General features: G+C 49.9%; 1 protein-coding gene across 1 annotated transcript in view; it reads left to right on the top strand.

Moving 5' to 3' along the window:
• The window catches only part of LOC120399389, a 51720-nt gene extending 30520 nt beyond the window's left edge, over window positions 1-21200 (top strand). Inside the window, exons 7-15 of the mRNA XM_039527593.1 lie at window positions 4993-6109; window positions 8966-8982; window positions 9370-9506; window positions 10464-10820; window positions 11480-11606; window positions 15741-15896; window positions 16569-16682; window positions 16918-17031; window positions 17778-21200. Of these exons, the coding sequence (XP_039383527.1) occupies window positions 4993-6109; window positions 8966-8982; window positions 9370-9506; window positions 10464-10820; window positions 11480-11606; window positions 15741-15896; window positions 16569-16682; window positions 16918-17031; window positions 17778-19006 (3368 nt within the window). The 3' untranslated portion in view covers window positions 19007-21200. The remainder of the gene's footprint in view (window positions 1-4992; window positions 6110-8965; window positions 8983-9369; window positions 9507-10463; window positions 10821-11479; window positions 11607-15740; window positions 15897-16568; window positions 16683-16917; window positions 17032-17777) is intronic.
• The last annotated feature ends 2895 nt before the right edge of the window (window positions 21201-24095 follow it).

The raw sequence follows: 24095 nt of genomic DNA, 5'->3' as shown, positions 1-24095 counted from the left end.
CTTTGCATGGGAAGGCTCAGCTAAGGAACTGCCCAGTTACTCAAGTGCCCCCCCCCACCCACCCCGTGTGTAAACCCCAAAGAACTGTACAGCACTAAGGTACGCAAGTACCCCCCCGCGAATAGCGTAGCTGAAGTCGAACTACCTTAGTTCAAATTACTTACCCGTCCTCACGGCGCGGGATCGACATCCGCGGCTCCCCCGTCGACTCCGCCACCGCCGTTCGCGGTGGTGGAGTTCCAGAGTTGACGGGAGCGCGTTTGGAGTTCAATATATCGCGTCTAGATGAGACGCGATATATCGAACTCCGAGAATTCGATAGCTACCCACCGATCCGGCGGGTAGTGAAGACGTACCCTTAGAGTGATACCTCACAAGACAGACTTTGTACAAAAGATATCCTAACTACCTGACAGTGGTGAATATTGACGTGTCAGGGTGTCCCAGTGGGCTCTAAGGGATTGAAACACCTCAGAGGAGGTGAGTGGAGTAGCTACCTGTGGCTCCTCGGAGCTCCTCCGCCTCTGTGTGCTCTTACCTGTTCTAAGTGCTCGTTTGTTGTTGTTGGTATTGCAGTCCTGAATCAGGGCCCCATTGTGCTAGCTGCTGTGTGAACACAGAACGAAAAGATAATCTCTGCCCCAAAGGGTTGACAGTCTAATAGTAATAGGCATCCTTCAGTTTGGGGAGCCCATAGGTGTGCGTCCCTGAGAGGTAAAGAATTTACTCAGTTGGTTTTATGGCTGAAGAGACCCACTTGAGAGAGAGAATCTCTGCTGCATCTGTCACATTTAAAGATGGTGTCTTGACCCTTTGGGCTCTGCCTTCTGCGAGCTCTTTTCTCCTCGCCTAAGCTGGACGTCTTCCTCTCGGAGACCTTTGTTAAGCTCTTGTTTCCAAAGGCTGTGGTCTTGAGTGTGATCTTCCCATTGGTCCACAGCCACATCCATTTCTTTGAGGTCTCGCTTGCACGCATCCTTGAAATGCAATTTTGGGAGTCCTTTGAGTCTATTCCCAGATGCCAGTTTGCTGTAGAGGATGACCTTTGGGATGCGCCCATCATTCATTCGGCACACATGCCCAAGCTAGCGGAGGCGTCTCTCTTGGAGGAGTGTTTGCATGCTGGGTATGCTGGCCTGTTCAAGCACCTCAATGTTGGTGACTCTGTCCCTCCAGGAGAGTCCGAAGATTCAACGAAGGCAACGCATATGAAAGCTGTTGAGCTTCTTTTTCTGATGAGAGTATCCCATACGAAAGTGTGCTGATAACACATGCATGCTACACACAGATCTTTGTGTGTTCTGTCAGTTTGTTGTTTTACCAGACCCTCTTGTTCGGTCTAGACATTGTTGTGGTGGTTTTTCCAATGCAGATGTTGAGTTCCGTTTCAAGTGAAAGGTTGTCTGCGATAGTGGACCCCAGGTATGTGAACTCATTCAACACTTAGAGTTCATAGTTGTTGATCTTGATGGGAGGGTGCTTCCTCAACTCCTTGGCATGTCTTTTTTTTAGGCTTATTGTAAGCTTAAAGTCTTGGCAGGCTTTGGAATAACTGTCCATTAGGCTTTGAAGGTGAGCTTCTGTGTGGGTTGTCACTGCTGCATCATCAGCGAAGAGAAGGTGTTGGATAAGGGCCTCCCGAGTCTTGGTTTTAGATCTGAGTCTTTCAAGATTGAACAGCTTTCCATCAGACCTTGTGCGCAAGTAGATTCCCCTAGTTGAGGAACCAATGCTTGTTTCAGTAGCAGGGAGAAGAAGATCCCAAACAGAGCTGGGTCAAGTACACAGCCTTGCTTAACTCCGCTACGAATCTTGAAAGCCTCAGAACACTGAACCGTCATATTGGACTGTGCTGTACATGTTTTCATGGAGGGATCGAATCATGCTTAAGAGCTTGGGGGGACATCCAGTCTTTTCTAGAAGCGGAAATAGTCCACTTCTACTGACAAAGTCAAAAGCCTTTGTGAGATCGATGAAGGCTATGTAGAAGGGCTTCTTTTGTTCCCTGCATTTCTCTTGTAGTTGTTTCAGTAGAGGAGATTATGTCGAAAGTAGACCTTTCAGCTCTGAAGCCGCACTGTGATTCAGGATAGATTCTGCCTGCAAGGGTCTGAAGTCTATTCTAGATAACTCAGGCAAAGGCTTTTCCCATAATACTAAGAACGGAAATGTCATGATAGTTATAGTCACTCCTGTCACCCTTGTTTTTATAGAGTGATGATGTTGATGTCTCTCATTTCTTATGGTACTTTGCCTTCTTTCCAGCACAGGCAGAGCAACTTATGAAGATGTTGCAGTAGAATAGATTTTCTGCATTTTATGACCTCAGACAATATGCATTTTGTTTCCAGGGGCCTTTCCATTGGGGAGGCCATCTATGGCAAGGCTAAGCTCCTCGACAGTTGGGTCATTGTCGAGTTGGTTCATAACAAGCAAGCTTTTGATGGCGGTGATGGCTATGTCCGTAACAATATTTTAATGAGATTAAAGCTGAGTAGTATTCTACACAGCGATCCATCTGCTTAGTGCGGTCGTTGATTGTTTCCCCCGTTGTTGATTTCAATGGGGCTGTCTTCTTTGAAGTTGGACCCAAGGCTTTCTTGATCCCACCATACATGTTTCTGATGTTGTCTGCATCAGCTGCTGCTTGGATGCTTTCACATAAGTGCAGCCAATAGTCATTGGCGCAGTGTCGAGAGTTTGTTGTACCTTGGTTTTTGCCACTCTCAACACTTGTAAGGTTTTTTCATTTGGGTATCTCTTGTAGTTGGTTTGGGCTGTGCGTTTAGCTTCTATGACTGGTGTCAAGACACTGGAATATGCATCAAACCAGTCGTTGGTCTTGTTTTCCTTCTTACTAAAGACACAGGGCTGCATCGTAGATTGTGTTCTTCAGTTGCTCCCACTTCAGCTGGACGCTTGTGGCACAATCACTGGAGGCAAGGGTTTGTTGTAGTATGTTCTTGTACTACTGTGACTTTTCTTGGGCCGCTATGGCACTGAGGTTAATACAAAGACATCCTTTTACTTTAGATTTGTGTATTTTCTTTGGTTTAAGTTTGATCTTGCTGCATACCAGAGAGTTGTCTGTGTTGCAATCAGCATTTTGATAACTGTGGGTAATGAGGACAATGTTAAGGTTGGCATGCCTTGTGATGATAAGATCCATTTGGTGCCACTGGCCAGATCTGGGATGTTTCCAAGACACTTTGTGTCGCGACTTTGTCTGGAAGAATAAGTTTGTTACACTGAGATAATAGGAATAAAATTCTAGCAGTCTCTGGCCGTTAACATTCATCTTACCAGTTCCGTGTTGACCAAGACAGTTGGTCCATGCTTTATGATCAGCTCCCACCCTTGCATTAAGTCCCCTAGCAGGAAAACATATTTGTGTTTTGCAATCCTGCTGATGGTGGTGTTCAACCGGTTGTAGAACTGGTCCTTGATGTCAGAAGACGGGGGAGTGTTGGGGCATACACACTCACAAGGTTGACTGGGCCCTCAGATGTGAACAAGTGTGGTGCCAAAATTCTCTCTGATCCATTTGTAGGTGGCTCAGTCATTCCCCAAAGTAAGTTCTTGATGGTAAATCCCACTCCGTTCTCTCGTGTTTCGTCTGTGCATTTCTCCTGCCAGATAAATGTGTAGTCTTTTTCTCTGAGAGATCCGCTTCATGCTAGCTGAGTTTCTTGGAGGGATGCGATATCCACGTTGAGTTGTTTCAGCTCGTCGTTGATCACGGCAGTTTTACGTGCATCGTTGATCTGTTGAAGGTCCTGAGGCAATCCAGTTGTTATGGTGCGAACATTCCAGCACCCTATCTTTAAGGATGTTTTCTTTCTTTTACTTGATTTGCCTGGTGCATTGGTCACAGGCCCCTTGTCAAGTTATAAAATTCTAAGCTCCAAGCACCCATTTGAAGCAGGCAGACTGTGGCAGGACAACACCCTATTGTCTGGGGGATGTCCAGTTTTATGGCGGGCGGTTGTTGTCCAGTAAGATACAATGATCTCTCCCACCATCAGAGACAGCCGCTGGTGCTCAACTCTACACCAATAGAGTGAGAGCTTAGAACCGGTGACTGCTGCCTCCCGAGTCGTGTCAACGCTTGAGGCGAAGCTGGAGTACCTGGGAAAATGATATGGAGGCCCTGAGTTGCCCATGCATCAGGACCCCCCTCTCGGCGTCACTCATAAAATCCAGAGGAGAGGAAGAACCAATACGTCTGGTACCTGATCTGCTGCAGGAGTTGCTGGAAAGATACTAAAATATTAGTACCTGACCGCCTTTGGGGCTCCACTCCAGATTTTCTATCTGAGTTTACTCGCAGAGACTTACATTCTCCTGAATTCACCCACAAGGCAGTGGGGATTGTATGTCAGGGTTTGCTCCCTTAGCCTTATGCCCTCCCAGACTACCCACAAAGCAGTGGGTTTGAGGAGCCACAGCTGGTACCATCTACTCTCATTACGGTAGCAGGCATAGCCTGACCTGACGCTTACAGTCTAATAACCTCATTGTAAATGTATAGCCATTACGTGATGGTGGATGCCAGTCACAGCTCCCCTCCATGTGACTAATGATGGCAGTTGATCCTGTCTTTGAGTGTTTCATGGGATGCAGAAGAACGGGGCCCCTCCTTTACCCTGCCCCCATTCCTTCTGCGGGGGAATGTTTACCCCTCCACACCCAGCTTGGAGGGGTGGTTTCAGGCTCATAACATCAGTTGTGCTGTGATGCAGGAGGTATGTGAGCTAGAAATGTCATGACATCCAACCCAAATTGCGCTGTCTAGCACACAAGATTTCAAGCCAGGACGAGCCCTACTTCAGGTCTGTTGAGTTCATACACTGAGGCAATAAATTATTCATTGGGCCATTAAAAAGTGTCAGTTTTTTTTCTGCACAGTATCTCTTAGCCAGGGAAGCTTTCTTTCCAGATCAAAGCACTAATGCCCGTCTCTCTCTCTCTCTCTCTCTCTCTGTCATCTAGCAAATGATGGGACAGCAAGCAAAGAGGAGGAGAAGCCCCAGGAGGGATGTCTGGAAAAGTTAGAACCACAAGAGGAGGTTTTGCAGAGCCTACAGCAGGGAGCGGCTGCACAGCTGTCTAACCCTGCTGTCATCAGAATGGAGCAATCAACCCAGTGTGGCCGAGACTTCGGCCTGCTTAAGGGCTTTGTGGTGCAGCCGGGAGAAAAGCCCTTTGCCTGCGGTGAATGTGGGAAAAGCTTCCGGCTGAAGGGGAATTTGGTCAAGCACCTGCGGAGCCACGCCAAGGTGCGGCCCTACAAGTGCACCGAGTGCGAGAAGAGCTTCAACTGCCAGTCGGACCTGCTGCGACACCAGATGATTCACCGCGGGGAGAAGCCCTACAAGTGCAGCGAGTGCGAGAAGAGCTACAGCCGCAAGGTGTATCTGCTCAACCACCAGCGTGTGCACACGGGGGAGCGGCCCTTCCAGTGCACGGTGTGCGAGAAAAGCTTCCGGCAGAAGGCCGTGCTCATCTCGCACCAGCGCCTGCACACTGGCGAGCGCCCCTACAAGTGCACCCAGTGCGACAACAGCTTCAGCGAGAAGTCCAAGCTCAACAACCACTACCGCATCCACACGGGAGAGTGGCCTTACAAGTGCACCAAGTGTGACAAGAGCTACAGCCGCAAGGTGTACCTGCTCAACCACCAGCGCCTGCACACCGGCGAGCGGCCCTTCCAGTGCACTGAGTGCAGCAAGAGCTTCGTGCTCAAGACGAGCTTCTTGAAGCACCAAAGAAATCACGTGGAAGAGAGACTCCACCAGGGCAGCCCTGTTGCTAAAAGCCATGGCGGGTCTGTCGACCATCAGGGTAATGACCCAGGAGAAGGGCTCAAACGCCACATTGAGTGTGGAAAAAGCTTCACGGGGAAGCCTGAGCTAGAGACACACCAGCAAGTCCATATCCGGGAGTGGCCACATCAGTGTGGCACATGTGAGAAAAGCTTCCAATACAAGGAATCTCTGAAAGAACATCAGAGTCTCCACAGCACAGAGCAAGGGCATCCGGAGGTTTTTCGGAGCCCCGGACAGGGAGCAGAGGCCGGACTCCTGGTTGTAAAGATGGAAGATACGTGGTAGCCAGTGGAGTTAACGTAGCAGGTGCGTTAGTCAGACAAAAGGCAAGAGGAGGAGTTGAAACGTCCATGGTTTAGAGAGAGCTTCACCTCATCAGATCTGACTGTGTGTCTGAGCCCCTGGAGGAGAGGTGGAAACCCAGCCAGTGGACTTCCTTCTGTCACCATCTGAAAGGGGAACCAGGGACACTAGCTGAGGAGGATTCTTCTCTCTCAACTGAAAATGCAGCAATGGCAGCGTGGGGACACGCAGGGGAACCAGCTTCTGCTTGGGGAATATCCCAAGCAGGCGGACGGGACCGGGAGAGGAAGAACTTAGAAGGAACATGAATGACTGGGAGTAGGAGGGGGATGGGCACTCTGTATAGAAGGCCTGTCGCTGGGCCTCACTGGACAAGACTGAATTGCAATTGCTTGAGCTATAAGCTGACATCTCAAGTTCAGCCCCGTGGCCCAGGTCCAATATAGTTTCGGAGGTCTGGTCTGCTCTTGTTCCTAAGGCGACCCTCGCTTTAGCTTTCACTCACCTTGAGGTCATGTGAATTGTCTAGTGACTCCAGCAGAAGAGGGACTCAGGAGTAAAATAAAAAAAGGGGAGATAATGAGAAATGCCCTGAAAAAATTGGGAACACATGGGAAGTTAGTACTGCTGGTAAATTCAAAGAGATGTTCTACCCCAATCCTGACCCAGGAACTATCTGGGCAGGTCACCACAGTGGAGCTTTTCACTTGGGCAGGTGGGGTGCGTGTGTGTGTGTGTGGGGGGGGGAATAGTTGAGCTGCTTCTTACCACGTAACATGTACAAATCTGATGATGACTCTTAAGACCTAAAGGTAACACTGTCACCTCATCCTTCAGAGTGAGAAGGCGTTGTTCCTACCTCCCCCACAACCCCACCTGGCCATTTCATTTCATTTCGATGTACATACTGTAATTAGCATTGTCCACTGTTACCCAAAGCTTAACAGGGCCTCTTGAATGAGTCCAGCAATAGGGACATGTACTGCTACATGGCAGCGAGCTTGCAGGTATCTGCTGCAGTGTTCAGGATATTGTAAATATCATTAAGAAGCAAATCACACTTTTAACATGGACCCTACTGCAATGTGTAGAGACAGGCGGTGGGGTGACGGGTGCTGTTGCTTTCTCCTTCCAGCTGCTCATGTGCTTCTTCAGGCCCCCTTGCATTGGTTCTCTCCTTACTGATTTTTAATATGTTTACACTAATCAGGAAGCAGAACCTTCACTCCCACCCAAAAGACGCTGCTAACTCTTGCAGTCTTGTCTCAAGTCTTGGGATACTGGGTGTTTTTCAAGACCCATCTAGAGGCAACTGATTACAGGAGGCTCTAAGCTTTTGTTTAACACCCCCCCCACACACACACACACTTCTGTTCCTTGTTGTGGAGAAAAACTTGAAAATGTGACCAAGTGTAACCTAAAATCTCAAGTATCAGAGGGGTAGCCATGTTAGTCTGTATCCACAAAAACAACCAGGAGTCCAGTGGCACGTTAAAGCCTAACAGATTTATTTGGGCATAAGCTTTCATGGGTAAAAAACCCACTTAATCAGATGCATGGAGTGAAAAATACAGCCTGTAATTTTCACTCCATGCATCTGAAGAAGTGGGTTTTCTACCTATGAAAACTTATGCCTAAATAAACCTGTTAGTCTTTAAGGTGCTAAATCTCAGAAGGCAGAAAAGAAGAACTGAACATTTATTAGTTTTTAAATCATGATTTTGATGGCCCTGACTCACGATTTTTGAACCTGTGGCATTGGAAGTGCTGCAAGTATCTCTTTTGTGTGGCTACATCACATGGGTGGAGTCCCCCCTGTATAGAGACTGCTCAAGGCCAGTGTCCCATAGCGGTTACCCCATTTCAGCTGCTTCTGGCTTGACTTTTATCTCAGGTAGGGCAGTGTTACACCTTTGACTTCAATGGAGTTACTGTTAATTTACACCACTATGAGTGAGAGTAGACTCAGCGCTTGTGTTTTCCTAACAGATTTTCCTCAAAGCATGTCTGCCATTCCTCACAATACCCCTTTCCTAACAAAGCCTTCCTTTTGATACACTCTGTGCCTCTCTCGTTGCTGCGTTTAATCCATCCTCTGTATCATCATTTCGATTTTGGATACTGTGTTTTAAAAACTGATTTTGTGATTGATGAGAACTAAAGGCAAAATTTAAGAATATGAGGGTGCCTTATTTACTTGAGCAATACAATTAGGAAACAAAAAAATACCCATTGCCAATGTCATAAGAGCATAACATAAGAGTGGCCCTACTGGGTCAGACTAATGGTCCGTCTAGCCCAGTATCCCGTCTTCTGACAGTGGCTAATGCCAGATGCTCCAGGCAGTTGGAGGTTTAGGGCCATCTGGTGTATAGGGTTGCATCCCTTGGCCACCTTGGCGTGATGAACCTATCCTCCATGAATTTACCTAATTTTTTTAACATAGCTATAATTTTGGCCTTCACACTGTCCACTGGCAATGAGTCCCAAAGGTTTCCTGAGGGGTGTGTGAAGAAGTACTTTGTTTTAAACCTGGTGTCTATTATATCTCCTATCCCCCCAGCACAGTGTGGGTGCTAAAGATGGAACTGAGCCTATTACAACCCTGGGAGAGGGAATGGGGAATTTACCTGTCAGCTCTCAGAAGGAAAATGCAGGTAACTCACAGCATCCAAAAATGGGTTGGTGCTGAGGAGGGGAGACAAAAGGCCTAGAGTTATTTTAGATTCTTTTACCCCCCCCCCCCAAGTCACTGACAATATGATACCAAGCAAACTTTCTAACAACTTTGCATTACAAATATCTTCAGCCCTTTTCCTCCTCCCTCCCTGTAGGTTTTACCACAGGCCCAGTAGCCCAAGCACCGTGCCCTGTTTTGTTCTGGTCCCAGACCTGGTTTCCTGGGGGACAATTTGCTACTGGCTGGAATCCCCCCCCAGGACAAGGCACCCCCCGGAGAGAGCTCGGGGTCACCCGAGGTGGGGCCCATGGCACTGGCTAGCGGCGGGGGGTCCCCCCCATTGCCGTCCCCAGCTCTCTGGCTGGCGGGGGCCGCCCAGGTCTCAGGACACGGGGATGGGCGGGTCCCCCGGGGGCGGAGCCTGGTCTCGTCCGGTGACGGCGGGGAAAGGGAGGCGATTCCCGCCGCCAGGGGCCGCTGCCGCTCCCGGCCCCGCAGCCAGGCCGCGGCTCCCTCCCTCCCCCCTCCCGGCTGCGCTCGCTCTGCTCCGCCCGGCAGCGGGGCCGGCCCGTGGCGAGGCGGCGCCGGGACCCTGCCCAGCCCGGAGCGGGAGCGGAGCTCGGCCGGGCCGGGCCCGCTGGAGAAGCCCCGCCCGCCTCCCCGGGGGGGCCATGGCCGAGCGGGCCGCTGCCCAGGTGAGGGCCCGGCGGGCGGGGGAGCCTCGGGCCCCGGGAGCTTCTCCCCGCCCCGCCCGGCCTGGGCCCCGGGAGCCGGGCCGCGGGGGCTGCCGGGCCGGGCCGGGCTGGGGTTCGGGCGGCTGGGCCGGTGGCCGGCGCTGCTCCCCAGCTACACAAGGGGTTTGACATCCGCCCCGGCGCTGTGTCCTACCCGCAGGCTCCCGGCGCTGGGGGGAAGGAGCCCGGTTCCCGGGGGCGCCCTTGGGCGCACGTCTGGCCCAGCCTGGTCCGGCGGGGGAGGGGCTGGGTCTGTGCCGGAGCCTCCCTTGCCCCGGAGAAACCCTCCATCGTGTTCGGGCTTCGTTCCGTTGTGTTCAGCCTCCGGGGAGCCGCCGGCAGCGGGCACCCTGGGGTGCTGTGGGTCCCGGCCGGGGGGCAGAGCGGGGCTTGGGGACAGTGTCAGGACACCAGCTCCCGGCTGTAGGAGCGCGCTAGTTACCGGCCTGAGTATAGGACTAACGGGGTAAAAGTGAATGGCCTGTTGTGTGCTGGTCAGGCTAGATCAGGGGTTCTCAAACTGGGGGTCGCGAGCTGTCAGCCTCCACCCCAAACCTCGCTTTGCCGCCAGCGTTTATATTGGTGTCAAACGTCTACAAAAGTGTCTTTAGTTTATAAGGGGGGGGTTGCACTCAGAGGCTTGCTGTGTGAAAGGGGTCACCAGTGCAAAAGTTTGAGACCCACTGGGCTAGATGATCAAATGGTCCCTTGTAGCCCTATAGCCTATGAATATTCCATATGTCATATGAGTCAGACATTGTGGGGTTTCCATTTCAAATCTGCTTCAGTACAGGAAGGGAAATAGTTTTCCCCTGTGTGGATCCTGACTGTAGGAGAAGATCCAGCCCCAGGTACTGCTGAAGGGCTCTTAGGCTGTTTTTAGCCTGATGCTGACTTTGTTTCTCTTCTTGCAAACAGGCTCCTGCTGTCCCTGAACCCACTCCTGTGAGCGAAGCCCATCATCACACTACAGAGATCTCCTTGTGGACAGTAGTGGCTGCCATCCAAGCCGTGGAGAGGAAGGTGAATTCCCACGCCACGCGATTACTGAATCTGGAGGGGAGAACAGGGGCAACCGAGCAGAAGTTAACAGACTGTGAGAGGACAGCGATGGAATTTGGTAACCAGCTGGAGAGTAAATGGACTATTTTAGGAACTCTGATCCAGGAGAATAACTTCCTGCAGAGGAGGCTGGAGAACATGGAGAACTTGCTGAGAAACAGGAACTTCTGGATCCTGAGACTGCCTCCAGGCACTAAGGGAGAAGTCCCCAAGGTAACAATATCCCAGCTAGTGTTGGGGGGTACAAACTTAGGTACTGAACGAGTTTTCCTATCTTCTGATATGCAGGCCCTTTAAGTCACCACTGTATAAGAGTGTGGATGCAAGGAGTGATGTTATTGGCTTCATGGTGTCCAATAACTCACTTGTCAGACTCAGTCGGTCCAGTCATTTATGTATAATGTACAGGACATCTGGGCTCTGTTTCCAGCTCAGTCACTGATTTGCTGTTCACCTCCAGCAAGTGCTGATGTGGAAAAGAAGTACGCTCCTAATATTAATGCATCACTTCTGATGCAATTTGGAAACAGTGGTTGGAAACCTAGATGAGAGCCAGTCCCGTGTGCCCAGCCAACCAGACGCTCTCAAGGGACTACCTGCTGCAAATACTGCATTGAGTCAGTGGGAGGCGAGGGTGCTCTGCACCTTTCAGGAGACACACATCTTTTTGCTGATTTTGGCCCTGACTCTTCAAAGTTTCTGCTAAAATTGTTGGTCCAGACTTGGTGCATCAAAGAGCACAGCATAAGATACATTCCCTGCCATAAGGATCTTCTCCAAAGTCTGTGGAAGTCAGTGGCATTCACTCTGGGCTTCGAGTCAAGCCATTACTGTCTTAAGAAACAAGCTTATTGTAACCCTTGTGATTCCAGGTGCCGGTGACATTTGATGACGTCTCCGTCTATTTCAATGAGCAGGAGTGGGAGAACTTAGACGAATGGCAGAAAGAGCTTTACAAGAACGTGATGAAGGGGAACTATGAGACACTGATCTCCCTGGGTAAGGATCGGTTTTCACTCTCGGATTAGAAACAGTTCCTACTCTGGTTCCCATTGCAGGTTATTCTCCAGTTCTTTTGATTTCCAGTGGATCACTACTTCCCAGAGCATTAGCAATAGACAGCTCATACCACACACCCTCCTATTTAAAACTCTTTTCTTCTAATATCTAGTTTTCCCAAACGCTTTGAAGGATGTGGAATGTCTCCCACTGACTTCCAAGGACTTCGGATCACGTTCGGCAAGTTTAAGTGACTTGCCAGGTCACCCAGGGGGTCTGTGGCAGAGCCAGGAATTGAACCCAGAGGGGCTGAGTAGCAGGCCAGTGCCTGAAATACAAGACCCTCCTTCATTTCCATAAAGAGCCAGATCACCCCATCCTGTGGTAAAATCAGACTTCTGCTGATTAAAATCTCAGTCCTACCATTGTATCAGCTAGTTCTTTGAGTGTATGTCCATAGGGTGCTGTACCATAGGATGCACGCACGCCATGCGCTCTTGACCGGAGACTACCAAGCAGCATCTGCAGGCCCAGGCCTGCCAGAGTGGCACCTCCAAATGACGGGATATAGAGGGGCGCAGACCTGCTGCCACTCAGTTCCTTCTCAACTGCCTGCAGCTCAAGATGGAGTGGTTGCATGTCCGCTGGGTCTCAGCTTCCTGCCTTTCTCAACATAGTGATTTATTCTTAGTTTTTGCTTTATTTGTATGATTATTTTATTTCTGCTTTTAGTTTTAACACAGCTGCCTTGGGAGGAGGGATCCCCCACCCTTTTTCTTTCTATCATCCGTTTTGCTGCATTAACGCTCTGCGTTTTGCCAAAGATCCCCGGGTTTAGGTCCTGCCAAACCTGCCACAGGTCTTTTCCCTGTAGTGACAGGCATTTGAGCTGCTTTGGAGACAGCCACCTTCTGTCCAAGTGTAAGATCAGTTCTGGGTTTAAAGGCAGGTCTCGGAAAGACAGAGAGGCTAGACTGAAGCTCCTTCTAATGGAATGCTCACTTGCCCCAGTGGGGCCTGCCGCCTCCTCTGTACGCTGGCCTCCACATTCCAGGCCGCTCCAGCAGCACTTTGAGAGGCCAGGACTTCTGAGAAGAAGCAGCCTTTTGCCTTATCAGGGAAACAAGAAAGAGGGGGTGGGTCACCCCCTAGATCCCACTCTAAGGAGGCCTCGCGTCCCTCTAAGGGCACAGCTGAGGCTCCGTCTGATTCCAGGACCGACCCACCAGCCCCTCACAAGAAGCAGCATTCAGAGAAGTCTTCTAATAGCACAGGGAGTCATCTACCTCTGTACTGAGTGACCCCTCTTGGCATTGAGATGTGCACAGGCCGCCTCCTCACACGCCAGTGCTGTTGCCTTCCCTGCACCAGAGCTTGGCGGTCAAAGAAGTTTCTCTACAAGCCTCTCCGATACCGCGCTCGCCATCTCAGCACTACGCTCTTGTCCAGGGTTTGGTACAAACTCAGACTTGCGCATACCGTAACCCTTCAGTACCCTCCAGGTTTCTCTCTCCACAGGGCCTTTTCATACCAGAGGAACTGGCATCTCCTCTATCGCTGCTCCTTCCCTGGTACCACTCAGACACCTGCAACCACAATCCTCCTGGATTGAACGCCAGTCAGACGTCCAGCCTCTGCTACTGGCACCCGTATCTGGTTCTCCCGCTTTCAGCCCAGGGGATGATACTTCTTTGGACTCTGAGGTCTCAGTACAGGGTTCTTTTTCAGCATTGTTCCATACGGGGAGGGATAGCTCAGTGGTTTGAGCATTGGCCTGCTAAACCCAGGGTGGTGAGTTCAATCCTTGAGGGGGCCACTTAGGGATCTGGGGCAAAAATCAGTACTTGGTCCTGCTAGTGAAGGCAGGGGGCTGGACTCAATGACCTTTCAAGGTCCCTTCTAGTTCTAGGAGATAGGTATATCTCCTATTATTATTATTATTATAAGCCCTGCTGAGCCACTATTTTGAGGAGTGCTCAGTACCCCATCAGATGCTCCATATCCAGGCGTTGCAAGTATCTGTGGGAACCTTCCCCTATCAGCCCCTTAGTTGGGCTTCCTGGAATCCCTGGGGTCACCTTGGTGAACAATTGTATAGAAAGAGGCCCCGGTACTGCCAGTACCACATCGCTCTAGGTGAGTTTTGAGCATGGAAGTAACCCATTCGGATAAGGTCCAGTCAGTTCTCCTCGCTAGCAGTAAAACTAGTACTCGCAAACTTACCTTCAGAAGTGGAAAAGCTTCCATTCCTGCGGTTCTCTGCACACGTCTCAAGCATCAGAGGTTCCACTCTCCAAAATCCTGGGCTGCCTGTTGGATTTGAAGACACGGGGTCTAGCAGTGAACCCAGGGCAGGTCTACACTTAAAATGCTGCAACTGTGCAGTTGCACCACTTGATTAAAGGCACCACTATGCCAACGGGAGAGCTTCTCCAGTCGGTGTAGTTAATCCACTTCTGTGAGAGGCCGTACCTACGTTGACGGGAGAAGCCCTCGTCTTGACATATACTGACCTAACCCTCGGTGTAGACAGCACTAACTAATTGCTCAGGGTTGTGAAAAATCCACACCCCTGAGTGACTCAGTTATACTGATGCCAGGTCCACACTATAAACTTGCCTTGCTCAAAGTATGTTTGGCTGCTGTCACAGTCTTCCACTCGCCCATTGAGGGCTTCTTGGTTTTTGCCCACATCACTTATGCCAGATTCCTCAAGGGGCTACGCAACTTGTTTCTCCCTGTAGAGACTCCGGATCCCAAGTGGGACCTTAATTTGGTTCTCAGGGCCCTGAGAACCCCCAGCTTTGTACTTATGGTCACCTCTTCTCTCCTGCACTTCTCCCTCAGGACTTAGTTTTTTATAGCCATCTCTTAAAGAATGGGAGAGCTTGGTGCCGTTATGGCAGACCCACCATTTACTACCTTCTGTAGAGAGGACATTACACTGCATCCCCATCCTCGCTTCCTTCCTAAGGTCTCTTCAGAATACCAAATTAATGAAGAGAGCCGCCTTTCAGTGTTATACCCAAAGCCTCTAGAGGGGAGACCCGTCTACTTACACTAGGTGTCAGAAGGGATCTCACCTTCTACCTTGACAGGACTACGACCTTCTGGGCTTCTCCAAGATTATTTGTGTCGTCTGCAGAGAAGAGGAATGGACAACCTATTCCAACTCCCAGACTGTCTAAAGAGTTTCAGGTTGTATTTCAACCTGTTAGACCAGCACACTCCTCCAGAGCTCACTCCACAGCTATAGCTCTGCTGAAAGATGTTCCCATAACAGAAATGTGTAGGACTGCAACTTGGTCTTCTGTTCACAACTTTGCCAAACATTCTGCCATCTTACCTACTTCTAGAGATACTACCTTTGGTGACGCAGTCCTCCGAACCATCTTGGACTTGCCTCCCCGTCAAGTTACTGCTTGGGAGTCTCCCCTGGTGGAGCACCCATAGGGACATACATACTTGAAAATGGAGGAGAGGTTACTTACCTTATAGAACCTTGAGTACTGTGACATGCTTTGTCTCTATGGATGCTCCACCTTCCTTCCCCTCAGCTGTACAGGCTCTGTTAGGTGGTAGAGAAGGAACTGAGTGGTGACGAGTCCACTCCTCCTTATAGGCTCTTGTTTGGAGGCATAAGGGGCTGCTCTGTGCAGGTCTGCAGATACTGCTTTGCTGTCTCTGGTTGAGAGCACATGGGTGTGCACGTATCTTGCGGTGAGCACACCCATAGGGACACAACAGCTCAAAGAACTCAAGTTACTGTGAGGTAAGTAACCTCTCCTTTTGTGTCACCTGGTAATAGAGCATTGAGCATTCCTCTCGGAACTGGCTCTGGCCTCCAAGGGGCTCTGTGGACTTTGTCCAGGGTTAGGTTCACAAACAAATGGGTGAATATACCACTGTGAATATCAACTCCCCTTCTGTGTGGTGACCCTTGGCTCTTCTGCTGGGGAGCACACCCGACCTCCACAAGGAATGGTATCTTTTTACAGGATCCTTATTGGCCTCCTTTCAGATCTGTCGTCAGCTCCAGCGAGAGAAGGGGAGCTGGTTTAAAATCATTTAGCATTATTTGCAATGAATATTAATAGGCCATGATGTTCCCTTAACATCTGCTTCCATGAACAGACTACGCTGTTTCTAAGCCAGACGTTTTATCCCGCATTGAGCGAGGGGAGGAGCCGTGTGTCGGGGATCAGTGGGAATCCCTGGAAGGATTGGAGGGAAGAGTCCAGAAGAAGGAAGGGCTGGTGGAAAGAGAAATCCCTGTGGACCCCAGCGCAGGTGAGTTCTACCAAGTATCACAAACCCATACGTCCAGTGTAAGGGCTTGACAGTGCAGGGTTTGGGTGAGGGCTGTGAGAGAGTCGTCGGCAGGGCTGCTGAGCCCAGCGCTTTGTTACTCATCATCCAACAAGCTGAAGGAAGATGAGAGAAGCGGGGCTGCAGGCCAGTGGGACACGAAGCACCCTGTGGTTAGCATATGAGGCACCGAACTCCCTATTGGAAGTGCAGCTCCAGAGCGCGCACAGGTGAACTGCTACTCCTGGCTGGCAATAGGAGTCTCTCAGAGCCCTCAAATTACCTGCCAGGCGCATCGTTTTCATGAACTGGATTTGCACTTTAAAACTTACGAGCCAGCCACGCCCTGTCTCACCCCTGCCAAGCCCCCTTTTCGCCCTAACCTGTGCCCAGGCAGAAGTGAACCCACTGAGACAAGAGCATGAAAAGTGGGCATGGCAGGGGCAGCTGTGTGACCCTGCAGGCAACAATATTACAGGAGTGTGAGGATTCCTTAGGCTCCCCTGGGAAAAGTAATCCATTTCCTAGCAGAGATCTGCTTTCCTGAGGATCACCAGTTCTGCCTCTGTTCAGCTCAGGTTTAAAATCACATGTAAGGGCCTGGTGCTTATGAATAAAACACTCATTTCCCCTCATCTCTGTCTCCATCAATAGGCCATGCCATTTCGAACCCTGACATCCTGCCCCGGGCTGAAGGAGGGGAGGAGCCGTGTATCGGGGCCCAGGGGGGTTCGGCGGACAGAGAAATTCCCCTGGAGCTCAGTACAGGTGAGCAGTGGGTTTGAACTCGGACTCAGTGAGGGGAGTGAACAGCACCCGGCCCATCAACTTGTATAATCACATCTGGCTGGATGTGTTGTCTCATCTGTTTTTCCTTCTCCTCACAAAATGTTACTCACCCTTCCACCCGTCCCAGACAGCTGTAGCCCCAAATCCTTTGCAGAAAGAGGGCAGTCGGTGTTGGTAAAACACACACTAATTTGTTGCTGTTTCTCATTAACAGAATCACCAGTTTCCACATCTGCCCCTTTACCCTGGATCAAACAAGAGGAAGAGCTGGATGCTGGGGACCAGCAGGAACTGGGGGAAGGAAGAATTCTCACAGGCTCCAGCATGGGTGAGCAATGGCTGGCTGCCCTTGTGCAAAACTCCCATTGGCTCTGAGGGGGAGTGGAGCCCTAAGGGATTGAAACACCTCAACGGAGGTGAGTGGAGTAGCTACCTGCGGTTCCTCGGAACTCCTCCACTTCTGGGTTTACTTCCTATTCTAAGTGCTTGTTTATTGTTGTTTGTATTGCAGTCCTGAGTCAGGGCCCCGTTGTTCTAGGTGCTGTATGAACACACAACAAAAAGACAATCTCTGCTCCAAAGAGCTTACAGTCAAATAGCCCCTTTGGAAATGTACAGCCATCACTTGATGGCAGGTGTTGGTCAAGCTCCCCACCTGTCCAGAGTAATGGGGGGCAGTTATCCCGTCTTTCAACTTTCTGAGTGGTTGATGGGATGCAGAGGAACAGGGCCCCTCCTTTACCCTGCCCCCATTCCTTCTGTGGGGGGAATGTTTACCCCTCCACACCCAGCTTGGAGGGGTGGCTTCAGGCTCATAACATCAGTCGTGCTGTGATGCAGGAAGTGTGTAGGCTAGAAGTGACATCCAACCCAAATTGCGCTGTCTAGCACACAAGATTTCAAGCCAGGATGAGCCCTACTTCAGGTCTGTTGAGTTCATACACTGAAGCAATAAACTATTTATTGGGCCATTAAAAAGTGTCAGGTTTTTTTCTGCACAGAATCTCTTAGCCAGGGGAGTTTCCTTCCAGATCAAAGCCCGTCCTAATGCCCGTCTCTCTCTCTGTAATCTAGCAGATGATGGGACAGCGAGCCAAGAGAAGGAGAAGCCCCAGAAGGGATGTCTGGAGAAGTTGGAGCAGCAAGGGATGTCATCGGTGAAATCTGAAGAGGAGGTTTTGCAGAGCCTACAGCAGGGAGCGGCTGCACAGCTAGTTAGCCCTGCAGTGATCAGAGTGGAGAAATCCACCCAGTGCGACCGAGACTTCGGCCTGCTCAAGGGCTTTGTGGTGCAGCCAGGAGAGAAGCCCTTTGCCTGCGGTGAATGCGGGAAAAGCTTCCGGCTGAAGGGGAATTTTGTCAAACACCTGCGGAGCCACGCCAAGGTGCGGCCCTACAAGTGCACCGAGTGCGAGAAGAGCTTCAACTGCCAGTCGGAGCTGCTGCGACACCAGATGATTCACCGCGGGGAGAAGCCCTACAAGTGCAGCGAGTGCGAGAAGAGCTACAGCCGCAAGGTGTATCTGCTCAACCACCAGCGTGTGCACACGGGGGAGCGGCCCTTCCAGTGCACGGTGTGCGAGAAAAGCTTCCGGCAGAAGGCCGTGCTCATCTCACACCAGCGCCTGCACACTGGCGAGCGCCCGTACAAATGCAGCGAGTGCGGTAAGAGCTTCACTCAGCAGTCCAAGCTGACCAACCACTATCGTATCCACACAGGCGAGCGCCCCTACAAGTGCACCCAGTGCGACAACAGCTTCAGCGAGAAGTCCAAGCTCAACAACCACTACCGCATCCACACAGGAGAGCGGCCTTACAAGTGCACCGAGTGTGAGAAGAGCTACTGCCGCAAGGAGTATCTGCTCAATCACCAGCGCCTGCACACCGGCGAGCGGCCCTTCCAGTGCACTGAGTGCAGCAAGAGCTTCATGCTCAAGAGGAGCTTCATGAAGCACCAAAGAAATCACGTGGAAGAGAGACCCTACCAGGACGGCCTGGCTGCAAAAAGCCATGGTGGGTCTGTCAGCCGTCAGGATAACGACCTGGGAGAAGGGCTGACGTGCCGCACTGAATGCGGGGAAAGCTTCACGGGGAAGCCTGAGCTAGAGACGCACCAGCAGGTCCATGTCAGGGAGCGGCCACATCAATGTGGCACGTGTGGGAAAAGCTTCCGATACGAGGAATCTCTGAAAGAACATCAGAGTCTCCACAGCACAGAGCAAGGGCATCCGGAGGTTTTTCGGAGCCCCGGACAGGGAGCAGAGGCCGGACTCCTGGTTGTAAAGATGGAAGATACGTGGTAGCCAGTGGAGTTAACGTAGCAGGTGCGTTAGTCAGACAAAAGGCAAGAGGAGGAGTTGAAATGTCCATGGTTTAGAGAGAGCTTCACCTCCTCAGATCTGACTGTGTGTCTGAGCCCCTGGAGGAGAGGTGGAAACCCAGCCAGTGGACTTCCTTCTGTCACCACCTGAAAGGGGAACCAGGGACACTAGCTGAGGAGGATTCTTCTCTCTCAACTGAAAATGCAGCAATGGCAGCGTGGGGACACGCAGGGGAACCAGCTTCTGCTTGCGAAACATCCCCACACGATGGCAGGCAGACGGGACCGGGAGAGGAAGAACTAGAAGGGACATGAATGACTGGGAGTAGGAGGGGGATGGGCACTCTGTATAGAAGGCCTGTCGCTGGGCCTCACTGGACAAGACTGAATTGCAATTGCTTGAGCTATAAGCTGACATCTCAAGTTCAGCCCTGTGGCCCAGGTCCAATATAGTTTTGGAGGTCTGGTCTGCTCTTGTTCCTAAGGCGACCCTCGCTTTAGCTTTCACTCACCTTGAGGTCATGTGAATTCTCTAGTGACTCCAGCAGAAGAGGGACTCAGGAGTAAAATAAAAAAGGGGAGATAATGAGAAATGCCCTGAAAAAAGTGGGGAACACATGGGAGATCAGTAGGCACAGGTGCTGGAACAGTTTGGGGTATAATGAGAGCCATTGAACCAAACTGTAAACCCTGCGTGTGATGGAAACCTTTCAGGCCAGGGGTTGCGGCAGCACCCTTACTTCCTGCACCTATGTTAGTAGGTAAATCCAAAAAGATGTTCTCCCAGACTCCGGACCCAAGTCACCACCGTGGAGCTTTTCACTTGGGCAGGTGGGGAGCGTGGGGGCATGGGGGTGGTATTTGTGTTATTTTTTTATTATGTAACATGTACAGATCTGATCATGACTTTTAAAACCTAAAGGTAACACTGTCACCTCATCCTTCAGAGTGAGAAGGCGGTTGTTCCTACCTCCCCGCCATTTTCTCAGCCAGTTCAGGGTTTCCCTGGAGCGGTTATTTTGATGTACATACTATAATTTGCATTTTCTGCTGTTCTTTCGTATGGCTGTCGTAGAGCAGGAACTACAATTTCACCTGAAGTTGATCGAGCCAAGTGGCTACGTCAGGAGTAGCAGAGTTTATTGCAGTGATGCCTCCTTCATATTTATCAATTGGGCAGTAGGTAGTGACGTGGTCGATGGTCAGTCCTGGGGAACCACACTCACACATCGGGGAGTCCTTGATTTTCCGTTTGTGCATTAGATATCCGCATCTACCATGGTTGGTTCGAATTTGGTTCAGAGTTGACCAAGATGACCGTGGAAGGTTAAACCCAGGAACCTTCTGCATGGGATCTGGCACAAGGTGCTTAGTCTCGTTTAACCCAATCTGTTTTCCAAGCCTCCTCCTGATCATAACCTGATTGCATGAGGCTAAACGAATGTCCCCAGAAAGGTTTGTGGAACTTAAGACATGGCAGGGGGGTGTTGTCAGGGTCTTGGGGAATAGGAAGGCATCTGTTTTCCTGAATTCACTGAGCTTTGCGGTATGTTGCAGCCGTTCAGCGTATCGGCAGGAGAGCGATGTTAGACAGGACAGCTAGCCGTGGTGTTGGAGTTGATTTAAGGGTTCCTGTAATGCACCGTATCACTATTCAGCTGAGTATCCACAAGTCGTGTGTGGCTGCATCTGCTCCATTCTGGTGCACACTATTCAGCTACTGAATATACAAGTGTTATTGCAGATGTTCACAATACTGATGCTGATGCACTCCAGGTTGTACCTGTTAGTTTCTGGATTATGCTGGCTCTCGTTTTTATCTTTGCAGCTACCTTCTCAGGATGATCATGGAAGGAGAAGGTGCGATTGCGTTTCACTCTCAGATATGTTGGAGTGTAATCGTGTTGCACATTTTTACCACAGAAAGCTACTTTCAGTATGGTTTTGGCACTCTTATTATCAAGATGAAATGCGCTTACTATTGTTTTTCCAGGGTTCGGTTTGAGCCTCCATTTCCGGACATATTGTTCCATATATTAGAGGTCCTCAGTTAACGCTTTCTCAATGTCGTGGAGGTTTGATGCTTGGATTGCCATGGCAAGATCATCTGCATATCCAAATGTTCATGATTTAGTTGGAGGCACTAATGTAAATATTAAAAAGGGTTGGCACAAGTACAGAGCCTTGTGGTAGCCTGTTTATGCTACAGGGTGAGCTGGTCTAATTACCCAGGTACACCTGTCAGCGTCTGTTACTCAGCATGGTCCGCAGCAGGCAAAGTGTTTGGTAGCAAGGAATAATTTTAACAAGTTTCAGCATCAGGCCCTAAATCCAGACAGTATCATATGCAGATGAGAGGTCAGCAAATACTGCGCCAGTCTTTTATTTTGTTTGGATAGCCAGACTCAGTGTGAGTTGTGAGTGCCAGAACTTGGTCACAACTACGTTTTGTCCGGAAGTCTGCCTGTTCGACAGGGGTAATTGGCTCAGTGAAAGGGCGTATTCTTTTGAGGTTGATACGTTCAAGAAGTTTACAGGTTATACATAGCAGAGAATTGGCCTATAGTTTCCTGCTTCATCAGGGGGCTTTCCAGGGTTTGGAATGGCAATTACCATTGCCTCATGCCATATTTCAGGGATCCGGACTGTCCTTAAGATAGTGGAGTACAATGTTGCTAGCCATTGGAGTCCTTTGGGACCAAGATGGTGGAGGAATTCTGGCGGAATACCATCAGGGCCTGCAGTCTTCCCTTTTTTTCATTGCGGCAAGTCCTTTTACTTCCTCAGTGCTGACAGTGGAAGGTCCTCACGGGATTGATGTAACTGTTGAGTAGAGTTATTGGTACACTTCTCTTCTTGTGTGTTTATCAAGTGGTCCTTTTGTGTTCTCGACCAGTTTGGAAGCCAGATTTTTGGTGGCCTGTACTCTGTGGGATTAGCGGCCCCAAGACGTCATAGTAGTGTCCAGGCTCAGCGACTTGAATGTGTAAAATCAAGGTTTTGCGTGCAGTCAGGCCAGCGCTGGCATCTTGCTGGGTCAAGGGAGTGTACAGGGCCGGCTCCAGGCACCAGCACATCAAGCAGATGCTTGGGGCGGCCAACGGAAAGGGGTAGCATGTCCGACTCTTCAGCGGCAATTCAGCAGGTCCCTCAGTCCCTCTCGGAGGGAAGAACCTGCTGCTGAATTGCTGCCGAAGAATGAAGTGGCAGCTGTAGTGTGGAGGGCTTCCTTATCCACTTTTCCTTATCCACTTTCTCATGATCGTGGAGCCGGCCCTGGGAGTGTAGCAGGGCTTTTGCAGTATGAGAGCCCTGGTCTGATTGTACTGCCGGAACAACTTCTGCGTCTCTCCCGTCCGGCAGGGAGTGTGCTTTCTCTGGAAGCCTCAAGGAATGTTCTTCTTTCCTGCTACTTGCAAGAGGCCTGTGAACCATTGATAGCATTCTGGCATCTCTGGAATCCTTGCAACAGTTTTCTCAACAGTCTGTTTGTAGAAATCCTAATCAGCGTTAGCAAAATTCCATTGTGGTACCTGTTTCAGAAAGAACACAGGAATTTTGATGCCTACGTAGATCATTATAGGCCTGTATTGGCTGTTTGGAAATGCCGATAGTACTTCACATGTTGTGGTAAGAGTATTACCACATTGATCTTTAGACACGAATGTTAGGTCTGGCTTGTACTCGCATTGCCAGCAGCTTGAATGGAATGGTGATTGTTGTTTTAGTTCAGATTAGTTGTAAGTCTTGTGCAGATATCCAGTCCATGAGATCTTCGCTATTGGTTTCATTTGTTTTATAGCCCCACATAGTGTGGTGACAATTAAAATCACCTGCATAGATGCATGGAATAGTAGTGCTGGGTAGCGCTGGTTTTGGCCATCTTGTGCTAGGGGCTGTATAGACGTTGGTAATGTGGAGCTCCCCTATTTTGTTATTTGTGGTAAATGTGGTCTCCTCTTCAGTTGGTGGAGTAACATTAAAATCTGTGATGGTGTCCTTGATGTACATTGCCAAGCCATATTTAGGATGATGATGGCTAGTCGTTAGGGTGTATCCGTAGATACGGTAGCACCTAGCCTGTTGGTCATTGCCAACCTGGGTCTCTTGCAACATGAGGACATCTATGTTACAAGTCTTCAGCAAGTTTCCAAGATACTCGCATTTTGTCCATGACACTCCTTCATCATTGAGTTGCAGGATTCTTATTCAAGGGCCTATTTAGCACGTTGTGTGTTCCCTGAGGAGGAATGAATTGCTGCTGTAATGACTGGGAGATCGCTGAGCAATATTCGGTCATTGAGTTGACTGTGTTCGTTGTGAATTCTCGTTTAGCAGAGTGGGCCCCCGTGAAAGCAGCCATCTCCCACTCCATTGTCCACAGTTAACCAAGATTTAACAGAGCCTCTTGAGTGAGCCCAGCAATAGGAACACAGACCGTTACATCGCAGTGGGCTTGCAGTTACCTGCTCCAGTGTGCAGGCTATTGTAAATATCGATAAGCAAATCACACTTTTAACATGGGCCCTATTGCCATGTGTAGAGACAGGCAGTGGGGTGAAAGCTCCTGTTGCTTTCTGCTTTCAGCTAGATCCCTTTGCCTGATTTTTTTTTTTTTTTAATCCTGCTCCCATTCCGCCCTGCAGTGCCCACTGCTACTTCCACCTGCTCCTGTGTTGTTTCTTGCATTTTTATCCTGCTTCACCCTGAAAAACCTTAGCTCCTGCAAGAGAGAGAGATTCCCCCATGGTACTTAAAAAAAACACATGGTCAGTTAAGAGAGAGAGAGAGAGAGTGTGTGTGTGTGTGTGTGTGTAATTCAGACACAATTTTTACTTCTAAAACAAATCTTTAAACCATGTAAAAAACCTCAAACCAACCTTTAACTCTTGTTATAATAGACATCAAATCTTTCTATTCCTCGCTTAAATTTTAGTATTAAAGCCTTTATTAAAAAAAAAAAAAGAAAAGAAAGTCTTGTCTTACATTGCTGAAAATCTATTTATGACAAACTGATGCTGTTTATAATACATGGAATGTCAAAACAAATTGCACCACAGTTTTGCCTTATA

This window comes from Mauremys reevesii, linkage group 2, assembly GCF_016161935.1.
Source record: "Mauremys reevesii isolate NIE-2019 linkage group 2, ASM1616193v1, whole genome shotgun sequence".
NCBI lineage: Eukaryota > Metazoa > Chordata > Testudines > Geoemydidae > Mauremys > Mauremys reevesii.
This window is presented reverse-complemented; position numbering and strand designations above follow the sequence as displayed.